This window comes from Trachypithecus francoisi, unplaced genomic scaffold (assembly GCF_009764315.1).
Source record: "Trachypithecus francoisi isolate TF-2019V2 unplaced genomic scaffold, Tfra_2.0 Lachesis_group2, whole genome shotgun sequence".
Classification (NCBI taxonomy): domain Eukaryota; kingdom Metazoa; phylum Chordata; class Mammalia; order Primates; family Cercopithecidae; genus Trachypithecus; species Trachypithecus francoisi.
This window is the reverse complement of record NW_022681465.1, coordinates 139,523,812-139,541,306: the sequence shown is the minus strand read 5'-3', so window position 1 is coordinate 139,541,306 and position 17,495 is coordinate 139,523,812. Positions and strand designations below refer to the sequence as shown.

General features: G+C 45.1%; 1 protein-coding gene across 4 annotated transcripts in view; it reads left to right on the top strand.

The window, feature by feature from the left end:
• Positions 1 to 56: 56 nt before the first annotated feature.
• Positions 57 to 17,495, top strand: part of SLC36A2 (solute carrier family 36 member 2) — a 33,804-nt gene continuing 16,365 nt past the window's right edge. For 2 of the 4 annotated variants that reach the window (XM_033180654.1, XM_033180657.1), the window contains exons 1-7: positions 57 to 341; positions 3,364 to 3,454; positions 4,032 to 4,120; positions 4,646 to 4,741; positions 9,425 to 9,509; positions 13,396 to 13,614; positions 15,657 to 15,755. In XM_033180654.1, the coding sequence (XP_033036545.1) occupies positions 187 to 341; positions 3,364 to 3,454; positions 4,032 to 4,120; positions 4,646 to 4,741; positions 9,425 to 9,509; positions 13,396 to 13,614; positions 15,657 to 15,755 (834 nt within the window). In that variant the 5' untranslated portion in view covers positions 57 to 186. The remainder of the gene's footprint in view (positions 342 to 3,363; positions 3,455 to 4,031; positions 4,121 to 4,645; positions 4,742 to 9,424; positions 9,510 to 13,395; positions 13,615 to 15,656; positions 15,756 to 17,495) is intronic. The other 2 variants (XM_033180656.1, XM_033180655.1) reach the window with 2 other exon arrangements.

Below are 17,495 nucleotides of genomic sequence, written 5' to 3'. Positions count from 1 at the left end.
TGGCTTCTCCAGGCAGGAAGAGGTGCCCTCCAGGGAGGTAGGCGGGGCCTTGTTCCAGCTTGGCCGGAGCCAGGCCGGGCACACATCACTGTGCTGGGGTGTACATCTATACTAGACACCTTCCTGCTTCTCTCCTTCCAGAGCAGACCTCTTAGTCACCCTGAGCTCCTCATTTCTTAAGCAGTCATGTCTGTGACAAAAAGTACCGAGGGAGCCGTTGCTGTCAAACTGGACCTTATGTCGCCTCCCGAAAGTGCCAAGCAGTTGGAGAACAAGGACTCTACATTCTTGGATGAAAGTCCTTCAGAGTCACCAGGCTTGAAGAAGACCAAGGGCATCACGTGAGTGCTGTTTTCTGCCATCCCTATTTCCGCTTTCTAGCCTGAAGCTTGCACTGGCAAAAACCCTGAGGTGGGTGTGTATGACCCTCAACCCACTGTGCAGATGAAAGACCAAGGTTGCAAAAGGTGCAGTCATGGGCTGAGTCAAGCTGAGAGATTAAAGGGGCAGAAGTAAAGGCTGTCAGAAAAGCCGTTAGGGATATAGTGATCCAGCCCCCAACAGGTACAGGTGGGAAAACTGAGGCTCAGTTACCCTGGACCATACACTGAGTCATTGTTAGGATAGGGGCTAGAATTCAGTGCTGGCCCTAAAGCCACATTTTTGTTCCTGGCCAGCGATGTTAATGTTGGGGATAGAGGTAGAATCCCTAACTTCTTGGAGGAGAAGGTGAGTCCTGAGCTTAAAACCACAGTGGCCTCACTGACCACTAAGTATTGCCTCCTCCCTGCCTCCTTCCTGCAGTAAGCCTGGCCTCTACTTCAACTGAGAGGCACAGATGACACTAAAAAACACACTTTGTGGAAGGTTTTCCACTTTCCAGGGGGTGGGGAGTGGGGGGTTTTCACTAGGCTTTCAAAACACAAAAAAAGAGGGAAGCCGAGTTACCGGGCTACAGCTCGCTTCCCCACACCTGACCCCACCACCCAAGCAGACTTGCTAGTTTACTTAGGAAAAAAAGGTGTGGGGTGTGGTAGTGAAGAGGTTCTGCTGCTTTAAGAAGAAAGTTTTTGCGCCACTAGCATAGTGGAAAGAGCACTGGACAGAGAATCAGAAGGCCTGAGTTCAAGTGGTGGCTCTGCTCCTTCTCTAAGTCCCAGTTTTCTGATATTTGAAACAGGTGGCAGTGTGAACTAAAGAAGGGTGCATGGAAACAAAATCGAAGGATGTGTTTTTTGGGGGTGCACTGCAGGGAGGGACTGTAAGGGGCAAGCAAAGCCCCTCCCCATAGCCATCCAGCAGGACAATTTAGGGATGGACACAATGACTGGCCTGCTGCCAGTGCTGTTGCTCCAGGGCTAGTCCTGGGAGTTGCTAAGTATTAGTGACCCTTAGAGTGAGCTGTCTATAAGTTGGGGCCAGCCACTGCTAAGTAGAGGCATTTCTCAGTCAGGGGCCTTGAGGGAACCACCTATCTCTTGTGTCCTGAACTGATGCAAGGTTTGGTGGCAATTTCAGCAACTTAAGGATCAAAGGAGTAAAGCAAGTGAGAGCTAAAGGGAGACTTGTGGCTTGGGGAGAAGCCAGATAGGGGCTGGGTAAGCGTGGCAACGATGGGGTTGGCTCACCCAGGCTCGAATTCCCACTTAGCTACTTACTAGCTAGAGCAAATGCTAGAACTTCTCTGTGCCCAGTTTCTCCTCTGTCAATGATAGTTCTCTCCTCCTGGGAGATTTGAGCATAAATCCCCCAGACACAGTGTCTATAAGCACTGGCTGCTGTGAATAAGATGACAGTCTAAGGTGACCAAAGAAAGGAGTTAGAGTTGGAACCCACGTCTCCCAACTCCCAGTTTGGTGCTTTGCATGACTTACCGCGCTATATTTTCAAGTTGGTTGAGTGGCCCATAGTTAAATTCTGATTTCCTAAGTCCTTTAGTTAGAAATTTCCAAAGTAACCCGCTGACCCTTTCCTAGTTGCAAAACAAGCCCGTTGCTGGCCTGGCGAGTAGAGTGTAGTGCTCAGTCAGCGATGTGGACACCCACAGGGAGAAAGGCATGCGGGGACTCTCCACCCCCTTTCTCCCTCGATTGTTCTCTTTAACCCTTGATTAATCTATGTACAGAGACTCAGGAAGCTAGAGGGTTTAGAGCTTCAATACGAAGCTTCCTGAGCCTCTGCCCATAGATTCTTTTAAAATAGCATCTTTTAAAAATAGCATCACTCCTGACATTTACAGAGGGTCAACAAAGTTGAACACGTTGCCCAAGATGACACAGCTAGTTAAGTCGTGGCCTGGAGGTTCAATCTCTGGTTTGTCAAATCCCAGAGACTGGGCTCCTTCCAAAGTACCTCTGTTGTTTTACAAAGAATAAGTCTCCTAACCAGAAGGCTCTCATGGGAAATTTCCAAAGTTTCTAAAGTTGCACGTGTAAGTCCCATGGTCACCTTGACTTAACCTGGTCCAGGTACAAAAATGTGTAGAAATAGGTTGTTTTGTAAGTCCACTAATAGAGAGGGTACCTCCCTGAAACATTTTTTTCTCCTCATGGTTTAGACCTTGTCCTCTGGGCAAACCTTCACATCTGTCTTAAAGGAAGGGTCTGAGTTTTTGTTTGGGGGAGGGGAGGCGTGCATTCTCCAGCCCTGATACCCTGGGCTGAGAAAAGAAACCCCTCTGGAGCTCAATGATTATGTCCCGTCAGATCCCATCTGGGGACCCAGTCATTTGACCTGTTTATTCAGAAGTCGTAATGATTTCTTCTTTCTGCCTGCCCTTTCCGCTTTTCTCTGAGTTCAAGCCTGTCTCTACTACTAGTTTTACGACATTGAGCTAGTTTCTGCCCCGCTCTGAGACTACATTTCCTCAGTTATGAAATGGGGTTGTTTCTTTACTTACGCTGTCTGAGTTTATCTCTGGGAGGCAGCTCAGCAGAAGTAGGGGTGAAGAACAGGGACTCTGAAGCAGGCCTGCATTAAATCTTGGCTCCCCAATATATCGTGGATAAGTCATTAATAAATCTCTATGCCTCCGTTTCTTCACCTGCAAGATGATAATCGTATCTTTGTCAGAGCCTCGGCAAGAAGATTAAATGAGATAATACTCATTCAAAGCACCTAGCAGTGTCTCATATAGCAAGTGTTGCAGCATATATTGAGTGTTATCTGCTAAAACCAGGACAGTTCTGGGCAAACTGGATGGTTGGTAACCTTACAGGAGACCCAGATGTGCCAGGCAAGGACACATGGACTGAGAGATGGCTAGGAGCCCGCCTATCAGATGCTGGCATGCTGCGAGGGAATGACTGCTGGATCTTCTCACCTCCACACACCCATACTTCACATCTCCTTCCTCTCCTTTAGAGTGATCCAGGCCTTGATTCACCTGGTGAAAGGCAACATGGGCACAGGGATCCTGGGACTATCCCTCGCTGTGAAGAACGCGGGCATCCTGGTAAGAGAGGCGCCACATGTGGGGGCTTTATGGTCAGTTGCAGAAGGGAAGTAAGAGGAGAGGCTCTAGCGGTTTAGCAACCTGTGGTGAGCAGTCTTTCTGGGAGGCAGCTTGGTGCGGGGTTAGGGTCTAGACATCTAGCCTGGGTTTGAGTTCTGGCTCCGCCACAGACTTTATACCCTTGGTAAGTCATTTGCCTGCTCTGTGGGCCTTAGTTTCCTCCCCTGCAGAATGCAAGGATTGGACTATGCCCAGTTTTCCAAGTATGCTCTATAGAGAACCAGGTCTCCTTGGGGATGTTTCAGGGGCCACAAAGTGCACACATGGTCAGGATTCTGTGTCCCCCTACTCCCATCAGTATACCCCATTGTAATTGCTTTATGTGCTTTATTGGAATATTACTTGAGGTCATATTTGAAAGAACAGCTGTTGCTGCTACAAAAGGGCTTTAAACCCAGTTTGCTAGAGAGTTATTTGAGTCCTGCATGATATCTGCGCTACCAATCCCAGCTTGCAGTATTCTTCATAAATGCATTCTCTTCTCTCCTCCCTCACCCCTTGCCTTCCCTTCCTCCAGATGGGTCCACTCAGTCTGCTGGTGATGGGCTTAATCGCCTGCCACTGTATGCACATCCTGGTCAGGTGTGCCCAGCGCTTCTGTAAGAGGTGAGGAAAACAGCCTCCTTGTGTCAATTCTTTGGTACATGGTTCTCAGGGACAGCCCAGAAACATCCTATGCATAATAGAAGTTTACTTCTTAGTTTTCTCCAATAAGGCCAAGAAAGAGAGAAGAGCATTCAGGAGCAGGGAGCTCAGGTGAGGCTCTTCTGCATGGCTCCTTAGGAGATCTCAGTCAGGCCATTGTGCTTATCTGGTTGGCTCCTCTGGAAACTGGGCACAAACTGTGCAGAGAATGGTCATGAGGATCCAATGGGATCATGGATATGAAAACTACCATCCCCATGCAAGGTGTGCATTAGATTCTTGCTGTGTAGTCTCCACCTCATTTAACAGGTAAGGAAAACAAGCCACTGAGGAATTACTGCTGAGTGTCAAAGCCTGAGGTCTCTGCCCCGGTGTTCTTTCTGCTCTTTAGCTGTGTCCTTCCTTGTTCTGTGTCTCCTGACTTTTGACCATGTGATTTTAGGCTAAACTATCTCTTGGAAATTGTCTATGCACTCTCTTCTGCAGGCTTAACAAGCCCTTTATGGACTATGGAGACACGGTGATGCATGGACTAGAAGCCAGCCCCAGCACCTGGCTCCAGAACCACGCTCACTGGGGAAGGTAACCTGTTCTTGCTGTGCCTGCGGTGGGGTAGGACACAGGAGGAGAAAAGGCTGCTATCAGGGATGACTTCTTCCCTGGAAAAGTGGTTTGTTTGGCACTTCTGTGTTAGATGTTGTCCATGGAAAGGATTCATTGGCAACATCCCTGATCCACCCCCACTTCTTATATATCTCCAGTGACAGGGTGCTCATTCCTTTGCTATGCAGCTTTAATATTATTTACTCTTTTATTAAACCACATTTATCCAGTTACTCCTAAGGCCCTGGAAATGCCATGGGGACCAAGAAAACCAAGGCTTTGCCCTCATCGAACCCATAGTCCAGTGAGAAAGGCAGATATTAAACAGCCTAGAATAGAGTTATTTAATAACCAGCCGGGCACGGTGGCTCAAGCCTGTAATCCCAGCACTTTGGGAGGCTGAGACGGGTGGATCACAAGGTCAGGAGATCGAGACTATCCTGGCTAACACGGTGAAACCCTGTCTCTACTAAAAAATACAAAAAACTAGCCTGGCGAGGTAGCGGGCGCCTGTAGTCCCAGCTACTCGGGAGGCTGAGGCAGGAGAATGGCATGAACCCGGGAGGCAGAGCTTGCAGTGAGCTGAGATCCGGCCACTGCACTCCAGCCTGGGCGACAGAGCAAGACTCCATCTCAAAAAAAAAAAAAGAGTTATTTAATAACCGCCTGGATATGTACGATGAAGGAAAGAAGGACTGGTTGCCACCAGGCAGGTTAAGAGATGCTTGTTGGCTTGGGGGAGAGGAGGGCTTTCTAGGGTGGGACAGGTGAGATGAGTTCTGCAGGAAGGAGTCCTGAAGAATGAGGAATCACCTCAGGGAAGGTGGACAGGGGCCTGGAGGGTGGGGCTGGAAGAAGGAAGAAAGGGTGTGAAGGCCCCTGAAGCAAGAAGGTATAGGTGACAGATTCAAGGTACAACAAGACCAGGTAGCTTGAGGGCAGAGAGTCAGGGAGGTGAAACTGAAGAAGGAGCCAGGCGCCCAATCAAGTGGTACATTTTAGACCCTCTGAAACAGACTCTATTTGTTCTTTTCTTAAAAGCAACCACGAAGCCATTGGAGGGTTTTAATCAGGGGAGTCATCATATTTGTATTGTTTAAAGATCTGTCTGGCTTCTGTGAGGAGAATAGATTGTAAGGAAGTAAGAGCAGATTTAGGCAGATTCATGGGGGGCCATTGACAAGTGTCCAGCCAGGTCACAGTGGTGGCCTGGACCAAGCTGGTGACAGTGGGATGAAGAAAAGTTGACTTGATCATGAACTGGATCCTGGGATTGGGAGACAAGGAAGAGTCGAGGTTGACTCACATTTCTGATGACTTCTATTTTGGACAAGTTGAGTTTGGGGTGCCTGAGAAATACTCAAGTGGAGATGTCTAGTAGGAATGTATGGGTTTAAGCCTATCTTCATGCACCAATCCAGAATTGAAGTCATCAGCCATGAAGCCAGGGACAGAGAGGTCTCTTAGGGAGAGGTTATATAGTGAGAAGAAAAGAGAAGAAAAGACCAAGAATTTAAGAACCATTTGTCGAGCTGAACAAAGTCTTCCTCCCTGAAAAATCCCACCTTTTAGCTCTCAGGGGTGACAGAGAACAGGTCAACACCCTTTGTCCTTTGGTACTTGGGACTAAATCTACTCCTTTGTCCTTGTTTCAGACCTGTCCCCACCTGCTTGTCTCCTCTTGTTGAGCACCATCTAGACTGTCAAAGTCTCTTTTGAACTGTGCTTCCGTAAACTGCTGCAGTACTTATGGTGTGCCCCTGCCTGTGGCAGGTAGTCTGTATGGTATCATGGGCCTGGCACCACCCTTTGCTCAAAGCCCATACTCACAAGAGTAATCCACAAATTCAGTCTGTGGGACAGACAAGGAAGACTACTGGATAATGACCAGAATTTTCTCAATTGTGTGACCCAGGAGGAGACTTGCCTGTCACAGACCCTCAAATCCTTCTACTTGTTGTTGGGCATATAAAGAAGATTTCCCTGCTCCATTTAGGGATCTTCTTTCATGAATTACTGCCTCTCCTATAACTGGAATTCCTTTAGCATGGGCTCTTCCTCTCAGCATTTAATGTGTTCCTGTGTCTCCAGCAAACCACCATGGCACATGTATACCTATGTAACAAAAGTGCACGTTCTGCACATGTACCCCAGAATTTAAGATATCATAATAATAATAATAATAATAATAATAAACCAAGTAAATAAAACTTCCTGGACCTTACCATCGTAGCCACCATCCTATCTTACATTCAATATATGTTATTCAACAAATGTCTACTGTGTGTCAGTACCTACAATGTGTCATAAAGTGCTTCAGACAATGGGTCTACAGTAATGAGCAAATGGGCGCCATCAACACTGGACCACCCTCTGACTTTACTGCCTTACATCCCATCCACACCTCTTTCACAGGCCACCTGGCTTTGCTGTCCTTATAATTCTGCTGAAGGTCTTTCAAGCAGTGTCCTAAAAGACCTTCTTGTTGCTTCTTCCTTGCCCTAGAGAACCTTTCAGCAGTAATGGGTATAATTGACCGTTCTCTTCTTTCAACATTCTCTCCCCACTTGGCTACTATTAAACCTCTTTCCCCCTAGTTTTCCTCCTACCTTTCTAGCCACTCCTTTGCATTTGTTGTAGGCTTTTTTGTTTCTATTAAATGTTGATGTTCTCCAAGGTTGAACACTGCCTTCTACTCTCCTCATTCTGCACACTTTCTAACACTGCTCTGCCTTTGCAAGGCTTTATCCACTACTACAACTCAACAGTTCCAGACCCCAACATCTAGTTGTCCTGAATGTCTCCTATAGGAACCTCAAGCTCAAAGATTCAGATTCTGAATGTGTCATTTCTTCCCCTTCTCCTAAAATTGTTCTTATCCTCCTCCTCCCCCTTCTTGTCTTCTTCTTCTTCTCCTTCTCTTTCTCCTCCTCCTCTTCTTCTTCCTCTTCCTCTTCCTCTTCCTCCTCCTCCTCCTCCTCCTCCTTCTTCTTCTTCTTCTTCTTCTTCTTCTTCTTCCTCTTCCTCTTCTTTCTTAGTTCTTCTTCCCCCTTCTCCTCTCCTCCTCCCCTCCTCCTCCCCTCCTCCTCTCCTCCTCCTCTCCTGCTCCTCCCCTCCTCCTCTTCTCCTCCTCCTCCCCTCCTCCTACCCTCCTCCTCTTTTCCTCCTCCTCTCCTCCTCCTCTCTTCCTCCCCTCCTCCTCCTCCCCTCCTCCTTCTCCTCCCCTTCTCTCCTCCTCCCCTCCTCCTCCTCTTTTCCTCTCCTCCTCCTCTTCCTCTCCTCCTCCTCTCCTCCTCTTCTCCTCCTCTCTTCCACTCCTCCTCCTCTTCCTCTCCTCCTCCTCCTCCTCTCCTCCCCTCCTCCTCCTCTCTTTCTCCCCTCCTCCTCCCCTCCCCCTTCTCCTCTCCTTCTCTCCTCCTCCTCCCCTCCTCCTCCCTTCCTTTCCTCCTCCTCTCCTCCTCCTCCTCTCCTCCTCCTCTCTTCCTCTCCTCCTCCTCTCTTCCTCTCCTCCTCCTGTCCTCCTCTTCTCTTCCTCTCCTCCTCCTCCTATCCTCCTCTCCTCCTCCTCTATTTATCCTCTCCTCCTCCTCCTCTCCCCTCCTCCTCCCTTCCTTTCCTCCTCCTCCCCTTCTCCTCCTCCCCTTCTCCTCCTCCTCCTCCTTCTTCCTCTTCCTCTTCCTCCTCCTCCTCTTCTTCCTCCTCTGTCTCCTCCTCTTCTTTCTCTCCTTCTCCTTCTTCTCTCTCCCTCTCTCTTCCTCCCCCCAACTCTCTTTCTTCCCTTTCCCAAGGGGCTGTCTCTTAGGTATTGGGTTTTCTAACAAGGCTAACAAGGCTTTCTGTCTGCCCATAATTTGATAAAATGCCCTTTTCACCATGGCCCTTAACGATATGTCATAAGAATTTTTGTCCACCTAACCCATTAGTCTATAAACCACAAGAGGAAGGGACTGTATGTTATTTGTCTATATTCTCAGTGCCCAACATAGTTCTGGCACATGGCAGAACAAATTTCAAATGTGAATGGTAGCTAATAAAAACATTGTGCCTGCTGCCCTACATTAATTAGTATCAATGATGAGGAATGCCACCAAGCCAGGTATCGGGGGAGGCTCATGACCGGAAGAATTTTACCACTTGCTGAGCTGAGAGTGTGAGGGTGGTTAAAAATCATCTTTTAAAAAGAACTATTGTTGGCCAGGCATGGTGGCTCATGCTTGTAATCCCAGCACTTTGGGAGGCCAAGGCGGGCAGATCACCTGAGGTCGGGAGTTCGAGACCAGCCTGACCAACATGGAGAAACCCCATCTCTACTAAAAATACAAAATTAGCCAGGCGTGGTGGCACATGCCTGTAATCCCAGCTACTAGGGAGGCTGAGGCAGGAGAATTGCTTGAACCTGGAAGGTGGAGGTTGCAGTGAGCCGAGATCCTGCCATTGCACTCCAACCTGGGCAACAAGAGCAAAACTCCATCTCAAAAAAAAAAAAAAAGAACTATTGTTACCTCACTTCTTTGCCCCATTGTTGATTGTGGTGGAAGGACCAAGTGTGCTGGTGCAGGGCCACCAACCCCTGGGGACAGAGGGCAGAATGGCAAGAAATGGAACTGACAAGTTGACTTATTTTATAACGAGTTTTCTTTTTCCCTCTCTTCTCCCTTCTAGGCATATCGTGAGCTTCTTCCTTATTGTCACCCAACTTGGCTTCTGCTGTGTGTACATTGTGTTTTTGGCTGATAATTTAAAACAGGTAGAGGCTTCTAGAGAAAACGGGAGGGGAAAAGATGGACAAGGACACACCACTGTTAGTTGTTTAACAAACTGCTTCTTTGGGTCCTCATCAAAACAACAAAGGAAGTTAAACTGGGTGTTGTCAGACTTGCCTCCCCTGCTTCATATATCTGCAGATTTCTGTGTGGTTACTTTTGCCACAGTTCCCTTTGTCCTGTATCTTAGACCTGTCCTCAAAGTTGATCTTTACTGAACTGGAAAGACCCTTGGATTTTCTCAGTCTTCCTGCCTCGAAGCTTAATTATACTTAATGCTTCTAAAATCGATATGGGTCTTCTTTTGATGATTCCTAATCTTCTTTGGGTCATGTTTCTTTCTTCTTCTTCTTCTTTTTTTTTTTTTTTTGAGACAGGATATTGCTGTGTCACCCAGGCTGGAGTGTAGTGGTGAGATCACGGCTCACTACAGCCTCAAACTCCCAGGCTCAAGTGATTCTCCTGCCTCAGCCACCCAAGTAGATGGGACCACGAGTGTGTGCTACCATGTCTGGCTCATTTTTTTATTATTGTTTGTAGAGCCGAGGCCTTGCAATGTTGCCCAGGCTGGCCTCAAACCCCAGGGCTCAAGTGACCCTCCCACTATCTCCCAAAGTGCTGGGATTATAGGTGTGAGCCACCACATCCAGCGTTGGTACTTAATCTATGGCTTAATAGTTGTTTTCCCTAGGAATTGTTTCTGATCTAACCTACAAGTTATCTTACAGCAATTTGAGCAAAATAATATGGGTAATAGCAGAGGCCATCCTTAATCAGTAAGTTTAAAAAGAAAACTATTCCTTAGGGCTCTTTATCTGCTTATAGTAGTAATACCAGCAATTCAAAAATGTAAACTAGCTAGAAGAAAAATATAGTAAGCTTTCAGAGTTAGCTTCTATTATGTCAGGTACAGTGCTGAGCATTTTACATGCTTTCCTTCATTTAATTATCTCCATGACCTTATTAGAGCAGGTACTGTGGTTATTCCCATTTTGCAGATGAGAAGACTGAGATTATAAACTCTATAATGTAAGGTCACAGAGCCGGAGTTAAAAACCCAGGCCTTCTGACACCAGTGCTCAAGTTCTTAAACCTATGCTGTGTTTCTTCTGCAAAGAAAACAAAATAAAATAAAATTACTCTTAATCCAATTATTCATGGTTATAATTTAATGTAACCTTAACTGGTCAGCATTTTGCAATATCCTTACATTTTGTCATGTAATTTTTAATAGTTTCATAATATTCCATCACACAGATTGATCATAACCTAATCAATCTTGTGTTGCTGGACATTTCCCTTATTTCCCTTTGTTTCTCTACTATAATCCGTTGGCTGGCGCAAAGGTCTTTGTGCACTTCTTTATTTCCTTAATGTTTCTTAAAGTAAAATTACTGAGTCAAAGAGTTTGATTGTTTTGAAGGCTCTTAAAACATTGCCAGATTGCTCTTTAGAAAGCAATCTGACATGTACAGACCTATACTCACCATCTGCAATTATTATTATCTGCATTTATTTATCATCTGCATTTATTATCAAGGCAAACACTGTATCAAGGAGTTTACAGGCCAAGTTGAGTGTGTTCTAAAACCTAATAAGTTAAATATCAATATGATATTTTGGTGCCAGGCCAGGATGCCACTAACAACAACAACATGAGGTCAGGGTGCAAACTACATTGCAGAGATCACTGGAGCAGGGAAAGCCTCCTCCAGGGGGGTGGTGCATCTGAGCTGCGTATTGACAGGTTGGAGAAAAAAAGTGGTGGCAGCCAAGGTGGGAGAAGGAATCAGTGAAAACCAGGAGGCAGGAACTTACGGGATTGCCCAGGAGAAGCAATACAATTGGTTACAGGAGGAAGAGTAGGTCATGGGAGAGGAAGAAACTTTGAAGGTTTGATAGGGACCATTTATGGAGAGCCTAAATGGTCCTAGCTAGTGTTCCTAGCTAATGTTCCAGTTATTTTTCTGATTGTAGTGAGGAATCAGAAAAAATCAATACTTAAATGATTCATTTATGTATCCACAGTGTATTGTTAAGTACAAGGGACATTTCAAAAAAAAGAGTGAATGCTATGATTGAAGTCTTGTAAAATAAAAAGAATGGGTATAATATATGTAATTTGTGATATTGTGTAGAAAATATATAGATGAGTATCTTCCAAGATGTTAGCATCTTGGTACTGAGATTATCAATGCATTTACATTTTCCTCCTGCTAAACTCTAGTTCCTAATTGTTCTGCAGTGATTTGTATTGCTTATCCAATAAGACTGTATCAGTTAGGTCATGCTGACTTTAAATGGAGGGTGGTAGCATCCACCTACCCCTGACTTTACATGGGGGTGTTTATATTGTGTGGGGGAGTGGGGGATGGTTTCTTGTTTATCACAATAATTGGGGATGCTCATGGCTTTCATTGGGTGGGGTCCAGGGCTACTAAATGTTCTGCAACGAGTGGTCCAATCCACACAAGAAAGACTTTTTTATTTAAAATGCCAGTATTGTACCAATTAGGAATCAGTAAGTGTATGTGTTAATTAGGAAACAGTAAATGATGGAGCTTTTGGGTTATACGCAAAAAAAAAAAAAAAAAAAAGATTCTGAGGGAATTTAAGCAGAAAATAAGTTCCATGGAAGGATATTACTTTCCACTAAATTAAAAAGCAGATCTGAGGGAAGAACAGGAGCCAGGGTAGCGAGGAGGATGTAGATGGTAGAACTAATGAGCAGCCTCCTCAGGAATCCACTATCGGCATCTTTACCCTTTTCTAGTCCGTTCTTAGGTCCCTATGCTTTAGGTTTACATTCAGACTCCTGGAAGAGGGTCTGAATGCCCCAGCTTGAGCCAAAGACTAATCCCCTAGCTCTACCACATGACTGTGATTTACAGTCCTCCAACACTGCGTTCAGTGACAAGAGAAAACTCACCAAAATCAAATTGGTATCAGGAGAAATGGACACTAGTTGCTAAAAGCTAACAAATACCCACTGTGAATCCAATTATTTATTTGGTATTACACTTATTTTTAACTATTTGTACAACCTCTTTTTTTTTTTTTTTTTTTTTTTTTTGATACAGGGCCTTACTCTGTTGCCTAGGCTGAAGTGTGGTGGCGTGATCTTGGCTCACTGCAACCTCTGCCTCCCAGGTTCAAGCAATTCTTGTGCCTCAGCCTCCCAAGTAGCTGAGATTACAGGCGTGTGCCACCACATATGACTAATTTTTGAATTTTAGTAGAGATGGGGTTTTACCATATTGGCCAGGCTGGTCTCGAACTTCTGACCTCAAGTGATCCACCTGCCTCGGCCTCCCAAAGTACTGGGATTATAGGCGTGAGCCACTGCGACCAACCTGTTCAGCCTCTTCTGAGGTAGTATGGTGCAGAGGGTTCAGAATAAGTTCTTTTTTTTTTTTTTTTTTTTTTTGAGACGGAGTCTTGCTCTGCCACCCAGGCTGGAGTGCAGTGGCTGGATCTCAGCTCACTGCAAGCTCCGCCTCCCGGGTTTACGCCATTCTCCTGCCTCAGCCTCCCGAGTAGCTGGGACTACAGGCGCCCGCCTCGTCGCCCGGCTAGTTTTTTGTATTTTTAAGTAGAGACAGGGTTTCACCGTATTAGCGAGGATGGTCTCGATCTCCTGACCTCGTGATCCGCCCGTCTCGGCCTCCCAAAGTGCTGGGATTACAGGCTTGAGCCACCGCGCCCGGCCCAGAATAAGTTCTAAATTCACCCTAACTCACTGTGAGATTTGGCACTGTGGGACACTCCCATTCGTTGTGAGGGAATTTGATTAGGGGCAAGGCACTGAGTCAACCATGAGGTTAGAAGAGTCATCATCTCCCCTTTTTGCTTCTCCCATTCCTTCCTCAGGTAGTGGAAGCTGTTAATAGCACAACCAACAACTGCCATTCCAATGAGACGGTGATTCTGACCCCCACCATGGACTCACGACTCTATATGCTCTCCTTCCTGCCCTTACTGGTGCTGCTGGTCTTCATCCGGAACCTCAGGATCTTGACCATCTTCTCCATGCTGGCCAACATCAGCATGCTGGTCAGCTTGGTCATCATCACCCAGTACATTACCCAGGTGAGTGCACACCACGCACCTACCCACTCCACTGGGCAGGGTTTTTGTATCTAGGATAGACTGAGCTTCAGACACCTGGAGGCAACCCTGTAGGTGGGTAAGAGTGTTCTGAGAGACATGCACCTCACTGTAGCATTTCTTCTACAAGGATGTCTCCGTGCAATCCCATTCTTCTGATTGTCTCCTTGTTCATGTTCTTTCTCCAAATACCTATTTTTATGTCAAATTCTGGCTTTTTTTTAAAAAAATGTGCTTGCAAGGAAAATATCTTGGTTGGTGAACTGTAGACCATTCCTATAATGGTTGGCTGACAGCAAAAGGCAGGTGAAAACAGGTTCTTATACTACAGCTAAAAGTTATTGAGTTACCCATAGGGTACAATTTCAGGTAACCAATATTACCCCTAAGGAAGGCAAGAGAAAAAAATCTAATATTTAGTCACAGAGGTATACATAGAGAGTCTCAGAAACCATAAGCTTTCAATAAGTGTCTTGTTACTAATTTTGAAAAAAACCTATAAGCAAATCTATTATAATGTTAGTTATGATGTCTTTGATGTTGAATTATGGACATTGATTTTCTCTCAGTTTCCTAATTTGCTATCCTTTCTAGTTTTTCTTTTATTCATTTACTTATGTATTTTATTTATTTGAGACAGAGTCTCGATCTTTCACCCAGGCTGGAGTGCGGTGGTACAATCTCAGCTCATTGCAGCCTCTGCCTCCCAGGTTCAAGCGATTCTCCTGCCTCAGCCTCCCGAATAGCTGGGACTATAGTCACCAGCCACCACTCCCGGCTAATTTTTGTATTTTTAGTACAGATGGGGTTTCACGATGTTGGCCAGGCTGGTCTCGAACTCCTGACCTCAAGTGATCTCCCCGCCTTGGCCCCCCAAAGTGCTGGGATTACAGGCATGAGCCACCAAGCCCAGCCTAATTCTTCTTTTGTAATGGACAACACTACATAGAAAGTTAAGTCTCAGAAGCCCCTTGGCATATTTAATAAATTCCAGTTGTTCTTCCCTTTTAAGAAACCACAAGAGAAAAAAAGCTATATTCTCCATGAAATTCAGTAAAAATAAGTCAACCTTTCTAGAATAACTGCAGATCAGTCTTATATTCCTTAGAAGATACTGATGAATTCTATAAAATTGAATTTCCTAAAGAGATAGCTACCTTTAATACATTTTTGGACAATTCCAAAGGTTGCCCAGTTAGAAAAATGGCTCTGTCATCATTTTCACATTCTGGGTCACACAATACATAGAATATTTATTTTACACAGTCTTCTCCTCTTCAATTTACAGCTCAATAAAGAAGAAAATGGATCTTTCATATTTCATACTTTGGGCTCCTCAGATTATTGCTATGACTGCAGTCACAGGAATTTCCAGCACCCATGACCACTGTCCATTCAAAGGTGTTCGTGGGCGTGTTCAGTGCTAATCTTTGGTGTATAAGGTTTTCTTTTGGAGGATTTTTTTGTTTTGTTGTTTTGTTTTTGAGATGGAGTTTCGCTCTTTTGCCCAGGCTAGAGTGCAATGGTGCAATCTCAGCTCACTGCAAGCTCCGCCTCCCAGGTTCACGCCATTCTCCTGCCTCAACCTGCCGAATAGCTGGGACTACAGACACCCGCCACCACGCCCGGCTAATTTTTGTATTTTTAGTAGAGACGGGGTTTCACCATGTTGGCCAGGCTGGTCTTGAACTCCTGATCTAGTGATCTGCCTGCCTCAGCCTCCCAAAGTGCTGGGATTACAGGTGTGAGCCACCACACCCAGCCTTTTTAGAGGTTTTTGATAAACCAAACTTCCCTCTATGAGATACTATTCCTTCAGTACTTTGACAATACTGTCCTCTGGCTCTTTGGTATCGTGCAGTGTTGAAATCAACTTTGATCGTGGCCTACATCCGTTTGAAGTTCTCTAAACTTCTTGATATTCAATTTAAAAAAATCAGGTCTCATTTCAGATTACCCTTCTCTTAAAGGAACTCAAATGTGCTTTAAGAGTGACTATCTCATAGCATTTCTCTCTCCTTTAGGAAATCCCAGACCCCAGCCGGTTGCCACTGGTAGCAAGCTGGAAGACCTACCCTCTCTTCTTCGGAACAGCCATTTTTTCTTTTGAAAGCATTGGTGTGGTAAGGTTTAAATTGAGGTGGCCTTATCCCTAGTGCTTGTGAGTGACCTTCTGGAAAGGAGCTGGGAGCTCTGGGTTTCTGTGTCCCACTGGCCATTGTTTTGGGCCTGCTAGAAAATGCCCATGGGAGAAAGTAACCTCTGACCTCACTTGGGACAGCTGTCACCAGCAAGAGAAAAGTTGATTACAAAAGAGAGGCAGTCAAGAGACAGTTTTATTTTTGTCCCCACATACCTATTAAACATCTGTCCTCCTATCGATATGAGTTTCCTAATCTTTTAAAATCAAGACAAACCATGGTGTCCAATTTAAAGGATTTGATTAAACATAGTGGAGTTTTAACCTAGAAAGTTCTGTGTATTTACAGTCTATAGTCTCTACTTCCACACTTGCGGAAGGTTAGTGTTGTTTATATATTTTTAAAAGTTACTTTTAGTGTACATACAGTAACATTCACTTTTTTGGTGTACATTCCTGTAAGTTTAGAGAAGCACGTAGAGGAATAAATGCACCAAAATCAGGATACAGAACAATTATCCTTCTGTTCTCTGCCTGTACTGTCTTCTCTTTTCCAAAGTGTCACATATATGAGATCATACAGTATGTATGAGATTGAGACTGGCTTCTTTCACTTAGCCTAATGCATTTTAAATTCATTCATGCTGTTGCACACATCAATAACACCTTGCTTTCTATTGCAGAGCATCCACTGTCTGGGCAGTACCACAGCTTATCAACGCACCTGTCAAAGAACATTTGGGTTGTTTCTAGTTTTTGACAATCATGAATGATACTGCTGTAAGCATTTGTGTACAAGTTTTTGACATTGAACATCTTTTCATTTGCTTGTTGGCAATTTGTACATCTTCTTTGGAGAAACGTCAAGTCCTTTGCTTATTTTTAATTAGGGTGTTTGTCTTTTTGTTGTTGAATTTTAAGAGTTCTTTGTTTATTCTAGATACTAAATCCTTATCAGAAAAATGATTTGCAAATATTTTTTCTTATTCTTGTCTTCTCCCTTCTTTTTTCTTTAAAATTTTTTCCTCTTGAAAATGAGATGGGGCCGGGCGCAGTGGTTTACGTCTGTAATCCCAGCACTTTGGGAGGCCGAGGCGGGCGGATCACTTGAGGTCAGGAGGTCTAGACCAGTCTGGCTAACATAGTGAAATCCCGTCTCTACTAAAACTACAAAAATTAGCTGGGCATGGAAGCATGCACCTATAATCCCAGCTACTCAGGAGGCTAAGGCAGGAGAATCACTTGAACCCAGCAGGTGGAAGTTGCAGTGAGCTAGGATCGCGCCACTGCACTCCAGCCTGGGCGACAGAGCAAGACTCTGTCCCATAAAAAAAAAAAAAAAGAGAGAGAGAGAGAGAGAGAGAGATGGGATCTTGCTATGTTGCCCAAGCTGGTTTTTAATCCCTGGGCTCAAGTGATCCACCTGCCTCAGCCTCCCAGGTAGTGGAGATTATAGTTGCATGACCATAGTCCATCACACCTGGCTTCTCACTTTATTGATAGTGAACTGTGATGCACAAAAGTTTTTAATTTTTATAAAGTCCCATCATCCTCTTTCTTTCTGGTGTTATGTCTAAGAATCTATTGCAAAATCTAGGTTCATGGCTAGATGTAGTGGCTCACACCTTTAATCCAGTACTTTAGGAGGCCAAGGCAGAAGGATCACTTGAGGGCAGGAGTTTGAGACCAGCCTGGGCAACATACAGAGACCCTGTCTCTGTAA